Source organism: Phascolarctos cinereus, unplaced genomic scaffold (assembly GCF_003287225.1).
Source record: "Phascolarctos cinereus isolate Bilbo 61053 unplaced genomic scaffold, phaCin_HiC Scaffold_5;HRSCAF=322, whole genome shotgun sequence".
NCBI classification, from domain to species: Eukaryota; Metazoa; Chordata; class Mammalia; order Diprotodontia; family Phascolarctidae; genus Phascolarctos; species Phascolarctos cinereus.
Window position 1 is genome coordinate 82,356,741 of NW_027555958.1, and position 12,132 is coordinate 82,368,872.

The 12,132-nt window shown below is 41.8% G+C and overlaps 1 protein-coding gene across 1 annotated transcript in view; it reads left to right on the plus strand.

Annotated features, from left to right (window-relative positions):
• FRMD1 (FERM domain containing 1) overlaps window positions 1-9,624 on the plus strand; it is a 93,492-nt gene extending 83,868 nt beyond the window's left edge. The window contains exons 13-15 of the mRNA XM_020970414.2: window positions 149-277; window positions 2,033-2,112; window positions 6,059-9,624. Of these exons, the coding sequence (XP_020826073.1) occupies window positions 149-277; window positions 2,033-2,112; window positions 6,059-6,346 (497 nt within the window). The 3' untranslated portion in view covers window positions 6,347-9,624. The remainder of the gene's footprint in view (window positions 1-148; window positions 278-2,032; window positions 2,113-6,058) is intronic.
• The last annotated feature ends 2,508 nt before the right edge of the window (window positions 9,625-12,132 follow it).

Here is a 12,132-nt window from a genome sequence, read left to right on the forward strand (position 1 = left end):
GGGTGGGGGGACCCGAGGACCGGGAATGGGCAAGTTCTGGCCTCCTTTTAAGAGAGAGTACACTTGGTCTGGGGAGAGCTAAGCCAGTTTTCTGGTCCTGAGAGCCAGGGATCTCAGATACCTTTCCTTTGGCTTCTTGTTACTGCAGAGGTGGAGGTGATGGTAGATGGGCCAGAGGCGGTGACAATAGATGATCCATTGGAGAATAACCGATTGGACAAGGCAACCAAAGGAGTGTCAGCAGCTCCATTGACTGGTGGGTTGCATGGCTGTAAAGGTGAGGACAGTATATTTCTGAATGTTCTCATGGAAAGAAGGCCGAACTTGTTGGCACAGTACCTTGATTCAAAGCATGCCTCTTCTCCTTCCAGCCTATTTATGAGACATTAAGTCAGTCATCTAACTTCTCTGAGTCTCCATTTCCTCATAATGTTAAAACAAAAGGATTTGACTTTCTTTTACTTCTAAATCAGCCTAATCATCTGGGGAAAAAAGTCACTAGGAAGCAAATAGCACCATGGTTGAGCTTTGGTACATCCACCTTTCTGAGATGACATATAACAGAGTTCTGTTTGTTCAGAATTCACACAACCAAAAATCTCTTTTAACTGAATTAATCTTTGTGTACATATGTGTGTTCTGCTTTTATGAGAGAAAAGAATAGCAAATACATTGGCTGATATTAGTAGGGTTTTTTTTTTTCCTCCATGGAAATGTCATGGAGTCAGGCATAGCTAGGTAGCACAATGTATAGAACCCTAAGCCTGGAGACAAGAAGACCTGAGCTCAAATTTGACCCCACACACTTGCAGCTGTGTGATCTGTGGCAAATCACTTAACCTCTCTTCGCCTCAGTTTCCTCAACTGTAAAATGGAGATAATAATAGCACCTACTTGTGCTATTATTGTTGTGAGGCTCCAATGACATGTTTGTAAATTGATTAGCACAGTATTGGGCACATAGTAAACACTATGTAACTGTTAGTGATAATGATGACAATTACAACAATAGATTCAATGTTTCAGCATAATCTCTTTTACCTTCCCAGAATGGCCATTGTGATGAGGCTGAGGCATGGCAAAGTGATAACTCCTTGTATTTTTATACTGCTTTAAATATTACAAAGTCTTTTGCTTGTCTGTTTGTTTTTTGTGATATAAGGAGGAAATGCTAAATCTGGACTTGAGGACCTGGGTTCAAGTCTCAAGTCAAGCTCTTCCACTTAACTTCCTGTGTGACTTTGGACACTTAATCTCTTCTTTTCTCATCTGTAAAATGAGGGTATTGGACTAAAGAGCATTGAGGATACCCTCCAGCTCTAATTCTTAGGTTGCCATGAACCTTAAATTGCCATGTACAGTAAGTGGAAGTGGTGCAAAGACTGTTGCCGCCGTTTTGTAGGTGAGAAAAATGAGGCTCATGGAAGCTTGGTGACTTAACCATTGGTTGCACAGCTAACAAATGTCTGAGTTAGGATTCTGATCAACATTACCCGACTTGAAGACTAGTTCTCTTACCACTGAAGCATTGCTAGCCTTAACAAATCTTCTGAATCGTCAAGAAAAAGTTGTGTTCAATGTGGTTTTATGATAATTACTTCTTGAAATATTGACAAATATGGATACATATGAGAAATAATTCTTGAAATATTGAAGATTTGTAAGCTGTTTTGTGAGCAGTCTTCCTCATCTTTGCTTTGGCCTCTTTGACAAGGCAGAAATAAGTAGGTATCAGCAAAGAAATTCCAAGTAGCCTCAAACAGCTCGTTGCCTAATGCATGCAGCAAGGCAGGATGAGTGAAGGTTGTGGAGAGTGTTATCATTAGTGGGCCAGTTTGTAGCCCTTGAAAGGTTTATGTGAAGGTTTCAGAACCTTAGCTTTGATCCCTGGAGCCCATTGACCAGGGTAGATGGGAACGGAAGATGAAGAGTTCTGAGCTGGAGCAAAAGTGGAAGGCAGCTGCAGAATGAGCAGATGAGGCTAGAAACCTATGATTGACCGACCCTACTGACTTCTCTTCTTTTCTTACAGCCTCTCACCAGGAACCCTTTGCTGTGGTGCAGATAACACTGGTCAAGATGAGGGGTCAGAGTGTTGAAGCCCTTAACCAGGTACAAGAGGGTGACTTGTATGACAATTGCACGTCTTTGGTCTTTTTTTTTTAAACTTTCTAAGAATCTCCTCACATCCTGCCCACACAAGTGATGAACCTCGTGTCCATCATCTCCAGTAGATACAGGTATCATGGTCCATCTTTTCCACCAACATAGGCAGATTAACACTGCTGGGCATTCCTATGCCCCCATAAGAAGGGTTTGCATGTTATTTAGCAGCCCAACTTTCTCCTCTCCACCCCAAATACTTCAATAACGTCATTAGCAACAACAATCATAACTTATATAGTCCCTACTATGTGCCAGGTGCCGTGCTGAACACTTTACAAAGATCTTGTTTGATCCTCACAGCCACCCTGCGAGGTAGGTGCTGTTATTATCCCCATTTTACAGATGAAGAAATTGAGGCGAACAGAGGTTAAGTGCCTCGTCTAGGATCACACAGCCGTTTAAATGTCTGAGGCTGGATTTGAACTGAAGTCTTCCTGGTTCCAGGCACAGTGCTTTGTCCGCTCTGACGTCAGCCCGTCTTTAAGGAGTCTGGTGTTCATACCTCGCTAGTTCTCTGCACGCTAGCCCCTAAATACACACAGATACCCACCAAGATTACAGATGTAGTTGTTGTTGTTCAGTTGTTTCAGTCATGTCTGACTTCATGACCCTATTTGGGTTTTTTTGGGGGGGCAAAGATCCTAGAGTGGTTTGCCATTTTCTTCTCCAGCTCATTTTACAGGGGCTGGTCACTTTTCTTTACCTGATTCATAAATAGCCTTGAGTGGGAACTGATGACTTTTTGTAGACTCCATCCAGGTCACTACCATGTGCCAGGCACAGTGGTAGAATATCAGAACATATCAAAACAAAAACCAGTCTCTGCCCTTAAGAAGCTCATCCTAGTAACAACAATAATGGTTAATATTCATATAGTGCTTTATAAGATATGTTAAGTCTTTACAACAACTCTGGAGGTAGGTGCTGTTATTGCTACTATTTTCAGAGGCTCAAGAAGGTAAATGACTTGCCCAGCATCAGGCTACTAGGAAGTATCTAGGGCAGGATATGAACTCAGGTCTTCCTAACTGTGTGCCCTCGTGCTTTACCCACTTCACTGAGTAGGTCTCTGCTGACAATAGTGATAAGTTCTGTTGTCCCCCATGCAGCTCGATTAGGACTCATCTTGTTCTGATACTTTTCAGATTGGTTAGCCCTGTTCTTTGTTTTGGCCACAACTCCACCAACAATGCATTAGTCTTCCAATTTTTCCCACATCTTCTCCAACATTTATCATTTTCCTGTTTTATCATGTTGGCCAATCTGATAGGTGTGATGTGGTACCTCAGGGTTGTTATGATTTGCATTTCTCTAATCAATAACGATTTAGAGCATTTTTTCACATGAGAAAAATGGCTTTAATTTCTTCATCTGAGAACTGTCTGTTCATATCCTTTGACCATTTATCAATTGGGAAATAGCTTGTGTTCTTATAAATTTGTCTTAATTCTCTATATATTTTAGAAATGAGGTCTTTATCAGAAAGACTGGTTGTAAAAATTCTTTCCCAATTTTCTACCTTCCTTCTAATCTTAGTTGCATTGGCTTTGTTTGTGCAAAAACTTTTCAATTTAATGTAATCAAAATTATCCATTTTGCTTTTCATAATGTTCTCTACTTCCTGTTTGGTCATGAATTCTTCTGTTCTCCATAGATCTGATAGGTAAACTATTCCTTGTTCTCCCAGTTTACTTATGGCATCAGCCTTTCTATCTAAGTCCTGAACCCATTTTGACTTTATTTTGGTATTTGGGGGCCATGATTGTTGACTGGGGTTTTTTTGGTTTTGTTTTTGTTTTTAACTTTTGTTTCCTGTTTTAACAAGTTTGTTACTCAGGTTCCCATGGGCAGAGACCATGCCTGTGTTGTTCCCCAGCACCAAGTATACTGCTTGGCATGAAGTAGGTGTGCTTTGAATTTGGAGAAGCAACTGCTTGGCAGACCAAGATCACAGGGTCATTGACTTGAATGAGATCTGAGGGACCATCTAGTCTAACCTGTGTTGGGACAGTGAGTCTTCTCCCTCTCTGCTACCTGACAGGTTAAATCAGTCAACCAGCATTTACTAAACACCAGCTATGTGCAGGCACTGCTAAGTGCTGGTGGTACTAAGGGAAGGGAAAAACTTATCTCTAGAGACGCTCACAGTCTAAGTGTGGGGACAAGCAAACAGCTGTGCACAAACAAGCTATAGACAGGAAAAACTGGAGGTAATCGACAGAGGGAAGACACCAGCAGATGAGGGGATCAGGAAAGACTTCTTACAGAAGGAGGGAATTTCCCTGAGACTGAAGATATCTACAGACTTTTACTTGAAAGCATCACTAATGGAAGCCCACTACTTCTCAAGGCCAGCTCTAATTGTTAGAGAAATTTTCCTTCACAGGAAGCTTAAATCTACTTCTAGTTGCTTCTAGTTTTGAATTCTGGCCAGACAGAAGAAATTGCTAATTCAAATGGACCAGAAAATGGTCTTCTACCATTAGGAGCTTTCCCCTGCTCCACAGATAATGAAAAGTCACATCTTTTAAACCAACCACCAGCTGTATATTAGGCTTCTCAGGCCATGTGGGTACCTCTAGAGGAAGAGGTCTTTTAAAATTTTTTTTGTTTTTGTTTATTTTAGAAGCCTCAAAGAGTCACAAGGTGCAAAGTCCTGAATTCTAGCACATACCCTAACCAACCAAATGTGGCTCATTGGATCCTGGAACATACATCCCTAAACTTTGACATTTAGCAAAACTTAGCCACCTAAGTAGCTAGCACATGTAGTAGTAGGAAGCAGTATAGCATTGTGTATAGGGCATCTGACTTAGAGTCAGGAAGACATGGGTTTAAATCACATGTCAGCCACTTATTATCTCTGTGACCCTTGATAAACTTTTCTGTAGAATGTGAGAGGTTTAGACAACCATATGCCCTTACTATTGAAGATCTCAAGGGGAGGCCTTCTTTTCAGAATCATCATCCTCATCATTCAGAAGCCTTTTGTTGAAAATCCTCTAAATACAGTGGGGACAGTGCTAAGTGCTGAGGGACATACATGAAACATGGTGGCACAGTGAATAGAATATTGGATTTGGAGGCAGGAAGATCTGAGTTCAAATCCTTCCTCAGAAACTTCTGGGCAAATCACTTAACTTCCTATGCCTCAGTTTCCTTATCTGGAAAATGGGGGTATTAATAACTCCCACCTCCCAGGGTTGTTGTGAGGACCAAATGAGAAAGTACTTTGCACGTGTTAAAGCACTCTATAAATCTTAACCATGATTATCATTATTTTTCTTTCTTGCCCTCAGAAATCTGGTTGAGGAGATGGGAGATGTAGTATCTGGGGAAATTATAATATTTCTTAGTCAGTAATCTCAGGACTAAGATCCTGGTCACAAGGATAGAATATGGTACCAGGAATAGCTGGCCCAGCAAATACTACATAACCATGTCCAATATTCCTCAGGATCTGATCCACCAGGGTTTCCAAACCCAGTTTTCTGAGATCTCTCAGTTCAGCACAGTAGGGTATAATAACTAGTTCCCAGGATGTACGTGTCCAATGAAGGGCATTTCAAAACTGGAAGCCTTTAGGTAAGGCTGAATTTGGGATTTCCTATGGTGTGTTGTACTTAATTATTATTCATCAGTTTTGGAGAGGAGAAGATGAAACACATAAACTGAATTAAATTACACACAAATGAACACAGAATCATTTCTTAACAGTAGCTTTCTAATTGAGAAAATATTTAGAGTGAATTGGTGGAGAGAAACCACCTATACTTGTCATGATAGCAACCCCTTTTCATCTTTATCATTAAGTGATTTTTGAATCTGAAGAACTGACTCATGACCCCCCCTCCCCCTGTGTTGTGTTTTTTTTTTCCCCCTAATCCTGCAGCTCAGAGAGATCAAAGCCAGGGAGGGCTCAGACCAGCACAGCCAGAGCCTGGACGACGTCCGCCTCTACCAGCAGCGGCATCCACCCCTGGGCGCCAATCTTTCTTCTCCCACGTCTCACAGCTACACTTTTGGCTGTGCCCTAGAGGACAAGCTGGCTACTTATGGCTGTGTATACTCCACAGCCGACTGTAAGACCAAGTCTGCCCTCTATGGGAAGAGATCTATGAACTGCCTCTCCCTGGATCTTCTGGGAGAAGACCAGGTCCCAGAAGAATTTGTAGTCTAAGCCAAGTTGCCACAGTGTGGAGGTGGTTTGTGGTATGGTAGCCTATGAGTGAAAAGAGAAGAGGTCACCTCAGGTCTTATGAATAACTGTAAAAATAAATCATCTTCCTCACTGAGGGAGAGCGTGACATGGTGCTCACCTTCGCCAAGACAACCAGAGTGTACATGATTCACAGAGCAAATTTTGGCACCAGTCCCTCCCTGACCTAGACACTGCCCCAACAGTTTATTCCAATTCCTTGGGCAGCCTCCAGGCATACACAAACCCTCCATCTGGTGTCAGCATTCATCAGTATCTTCTACAAGGTTCCAGGAAAGGAGCAAATCTCCATCTGAACTTTAAATGCCCTTTGTGTGTGGTATATTAATGTTTTTTAGACAGGTCTTGAAGGTAACTGGGCGGTTCAAATCAACAATTATTCATTAAACACCTATGACATGCAAGACATTGTACTAGGCACCGGGGCTGTAGACAAAAACTGAAACAGTACTTGCCCATTAGGAGCTTATGTTCTCCTGGACCACAATAGGTGCTTTGGATTCAGTTGCAATGGTGTTCTAGTCCTTCCAGATATATACTGAAACCAAACTCTAGGTTCCCACTGGTAACAGAGCCTGAGTGGCCTCTTTCTTAATTTCTCTCTTTCTTCTTGCCTTATGACCAACCAAGGGGGGAAGAAAGGTTTCTTAGGAAAATCAAGAACTTTTGTCCTTTGAGGATATTTAGTCTTTGGAAAGTGAAGGGGAGTGGAAGGGAGCAGCATAAGGCAAGAAATGTGTCAACAATGATGAGTATTAGGCTCAGAATGAAGAGCCCTGGGATGTCAGAGCTTCATCTCTGTGCCCCTAACTCACTGAGGCTAGCCAGCTGGGTAGCTTCTGTACCACTGAAGATTTTCCATTTAATGACTGTAGAAGGTCAGCTGTGCTTGAATGGAAAGGGTCCTGCAATTATGCGTTTAAATCATAACACAACTTTGACTTCAGGAGTGTATGTTTTGTTTGTGTGGATCCTGTTTTCAAGAGAGTGGGAAGGTTGGTTACCCTGCACAGGAAGGGTCCCAAATCAGACTTGGCTGTTGCTTAATAGCATGCATCATAGTGTTTGTTGCAGGGGGCCATTCAAGCTTACTGGTTCCATTTCAAATGACTTTTTTGAAACTCTAGCTGATCACAAATTTCTCAATTTTGTAGAAGTCTAGCATGCATTATGAAATCTGAAAGTTCCTTCAACCATGTATGTCAATGCAAAGACAGACAGGCAGAGTCCAGCATCCAATGATCGCCTTCTATTCCACCAACACCTGTCAGGTGACATGATTGCAACCAAACTTGTTTTTTCGCATTTGAGGACCTTGAGAGATTATTGGACAAGAAACCAGTGTAGTTCTTGACCATAAAGTTAACCTTCCAGGGTTTTCTGAGTCTTTTAAAGTGATAACAAGTAAATGAGATCAACTAGCCATTCTACTGAGTCTCCTCAGCAGAATAGTTCTTAGAGAAGCCTATGCAACTTTGTTAGTAATTAGGCCATTCTGTGCATCCATCACTCTAATAACTGACTTTTCTTTTTTCCCTTTCTTCTTTCTTTTCTCCATTCTTTCCTCTCTTCCTCCATCCTTCCCTTCTTCCTTGCCTCCCTCCCTCTCTCTCTCCCTTCCAGCAGATTTGTTGAAATAAGATATACAACATCCTGATGGTCTGTGAAATGGGGGCAGGCCTGTGGAATTTCCACCTTTGTAGTCAGTGGCCAGTATGTTATTAAGAAGTTAATAGAGGGCTCTTGGGAAATTCCAGCTGCCATTCACCAGCTGGTTTTGCCACAGCCCCTGCTTTGTGGTAGAACACCGAATGAGTTTAGAATCTGAACACAGACTCCTCAAGCTGGGGAAACTGGCCTTTCTACAGCCACCATTGCTGGCTCCAGTACATGTATAGACAAACTGAGTAATTTCCCATCTTGTCACTGCCTTCTTTTCACTCCAATACCTACCTACTCCCAATTCAGCAATTCTTAATTTAAATGAGTTTATCTCTAGGTCAAGTAGTTTGTTGACAGTCATCTGCTGGGGCTTCCAATTATTCATGTAGTAGAATTTCTTGGAAAACTTCAATGGTCAGATATGAGTACGAATGATGAATTTGCTTCCCTGAATTATAGTCACTATCAAGGAATTAGCTAACTAGGCAATAACACACAGTTCATCTTATACGTGGGCAGGAATGGGGTGAAGGTCTGTCAGGCTGGAGGAAGATGATAGTCTACTTTGGGGTGCAATATGGCACCATCAATCCTGAGGCATTAGAACTGTGCATGTGTGCATATAGAGTCCCAGGGATTCTCCTACTATTTATTATTGTACTCCTTCAGTCTCCCAGTAGCTTCAAAGGGTTGTACCCCTTCTGCCTCCCCAGTTCGTGACAAAAAAGAAAACATTCTCTCTCCGACTTCCCTACAGGCTCTCCTCTGAGAGTGAGTCAGACTCGATTACAGGTGGCCATTCTCCCGATGTCATCCATCAACTTGTCATCATTTGGTTATTTGCTGTGTAGGCCTTTCAAAGACATGGATCATTTTAATAGACAGGCCTGTCTGCATCACCTGATGGGAAAGTGGAGGTTTGCATTTATTTGTGTTCTTTCCTGAAAGGACACGGAAAGAAGGTGGTTTTCTATTCAGGGCTCCTTCAAAGGGCAGGAGCAACATGACTTCTGCTTTGTCTTCAGAGTGGCCCCTTCTGCTTGCTTTTAAGTAGAGCTCTGTTGGGGGGGAATGCTTTACTTTGAGTTATATAGCAGGGATTTCAAAATGCTGGTGGTCCATGTATATTTTTTAATTTATTTGTAGTTCCCCTTGGGCTGTTGTCCCCTCCCTCCACATCACCACAGAGATATTGTCACCCCACTTGTACTTTGGACAAGGAAGATAGTACTCATTTTTGTTTAGACAGAATTGATCTATATTTTATATCCCTAAAGTATTAATATTGAATCACTGTGAAACCATTCTTATGCAAGGTTTTTGTAACCATGGGACATTATTATCTTTATTAGTGCTATATTTCGTATCTTGATTATACCTGGTTCACATTGTTCATATTAAAGCTTTTGTGGGGGGTGGGGGGTGGGCAGGGCAGACATTTAATACACAGTGTTCTGGATGGCTTATACTGCTGTGCTATCTTCACAGAGTTCTCTGTACTGGAAAGTATCGCTTCTCCTTTCTGTGAAAGGAATCTTTGTATATACCATGCACATGTAATAAAGAAGTGAAAAATGTCTGCTTGATTCTTTTTGTCGAAAGGGAAGCAGGAAAAGGGATTAAGCTTCGTTTCAGAGCATGAGGTCAGGCTCCAGATGCCACATAAAGACTTTGGGAGAAAGCCTTGTGTCTGGCTTTGTTCCATTTGCCAGCAGGGTTTACCAGGTTTGGACAAAGGTAAAGGTGGCTGGGAATGGTCATCAGTCTCATTTAGTGGTCAAGGGTACTTATGGGGACAGCAGTAACTGGGTGAGATAAGTCCATCAACTACTTAGCAAGTTGTGACGCATAGGCATCCATCCATCCCCAGATTTTCTGACTTGCTGAAAACATCCTTCTCTCCATGTACCTTAGCATTTTGCCAAATATTTTTGAGGTAATAGGTATGGGCCATGTTGTGCAATCTCAGAAGCCAACCCTCTTTTTGAATTAATTTTAAATTAGCAAAATACTTTGTTTGTAAAAGTGCTTTCCAAACCTTAATGCTAACTTATGATTACCGTGTCCCCAGGGCTTAGCACATAGTCTGCCACATAATAAACACTGAAGTACTTTCCATTTACCTATCCCTACTACCTTGCAGAGTCATTATATTATGGACAAAGTGTCAGGCTTGGAGTTCAGGGTTTGAGTTTTGAGTTCAAATCCCTAAATGTCAGAGTTCAAGTTAAGGGCTGTAGCCCTAGCTGTACGACCTCAGCTGCTGCTTCTCTCTGAAATGAAATGAATACTTGCAATAATAATAATAATGGCTAATATTTATGTGCTATATACTATGTGTCAGACACTGTGCTAAGCACTTCAGAATTATTGAATTTGATCATCACAACCACCCTGGGAGGAGGTAGGTACTATTATCCCCATTTTTACAGATGGGAAAACTGAGGCAAATAAGAGGTTAAGTCACTTGCCCATGGTCACACAGCTAGTGTCTGTCTGTACGTGTACTACGTAGCTTATGGAGTGATTGCGAGGAAAGTGCTTTCTAAACTTTAAAGGGTAGTGGAAATGTTGCTGTGAAGTAGGGATGAGAGGAAAGGGAAGGCTACCTAGATAAGGTTCTTACTCTTATTCCAGTCAATAAGAATGAGATGTTCAAATTGGTATAACATAGAGCACTGGCCCTGGAATCAGGAGGACCTGAGTTCAAATCCAGTCTCAGACACATAACACTTACTAGCTGTGTGACTCTGGGCAAGTCACTTAACCCCAACTGCCTCACCAGAAAAAAAAGAAGAAAATTGGTATAACACAATGGGCCATTTCTTTGAAGCCAAGACCCAGTATGGCAGAGTAGATGACAGGTCAAGAAGACTTGCACTCGGGTCCCACCCCCAACACAGAGGGGCTCGGTGACTGCGCGTGTTACTTAGCTTCTCCCAACTAGGCAACTTTCTGATGTTGTATGCTGAATTCATCTGCATTGGAAAAGGAAGTTTATATCAGTGAACTCACATACCACGCCAGTCCCTTTCCAGATACTTTATGAAGCTGTGGGCCAAAAGACTGGTAGTAGGAGAACCAGTTTGGCTGATTTTGATCAGTTGATGCATGTAAGGATGATTTAATCAGACATGGGCAAGCTCTCAAGTCGCCGTGAAAAAATGAAAGAGAATAGTGTGATAATGAAGTTTTGCAGGAAGCAAGGGCAGAGCTTGAAATAGAGGATAATGGTAACACTAAATAAAGGAGGACTAAAATGCAGGAAAGTTTTCTCAAATGTGCCTCTTAGCGATCCCTCATGACTAAATGGATGGGCATTAGAACAGTGAAACCGGTCAGTGCTTTTCCGAATGTCCTTGCACTGGAACCACCTAATCATTTTGGTTTATGTGCCCAGGCTCCTTGTCTAGTTCATGAATTACCTTGTGAGCCAAGGCAGCCCAGTACGGTACAGGAGTTTACAAGCTTTTAAAGAAGAAAAGCTTTTAAAATGAAGACACCTTTTGGGAAAATTGCACTATATGGAGGGAGGTAGAACCAATGTTATAGAGTGGATGGTTAGCTGGCCTCAGACTTAGAAAGACCCATGTTCCAGTCCCATCTCTGACAATAATGGCTGTGTGACCATGGGCAAATCACTACATTTCTCAATACTGGAGGCATAGAATCTAAGGCTGCAATTTTATAGAGTAGGTGCCCTCACCTGAAAATCATTGCCAGAATGAAATCACTGGTCCAGATCCACTCCCCCAGACTGATTTTATTTGTACAAGGAATTGGTGATGACTGGTTGTATGGCTTGTATGAATTGATGCAAAGCGAAGTGAGCAAAACTAGGAGAATAATTTATATTATGACAGTGTTATAAAAATAAACAATTTTGAAGACTTAAACTGATGAAACCTGAAACGAGAAAAACCAGGAGAACAATTTATACAATAACACCATAAAAATGAAGAATGTTGAAAGCTGTAAGTATTCTGATAAACACGAGACCATGCCTGATGCCAGAGGGCTGTTAAGAAAGTATGCCCCAGTTAGGGTAAGGGTTGAAAGGGAGAGAAAATAGATTTCTGTTAATT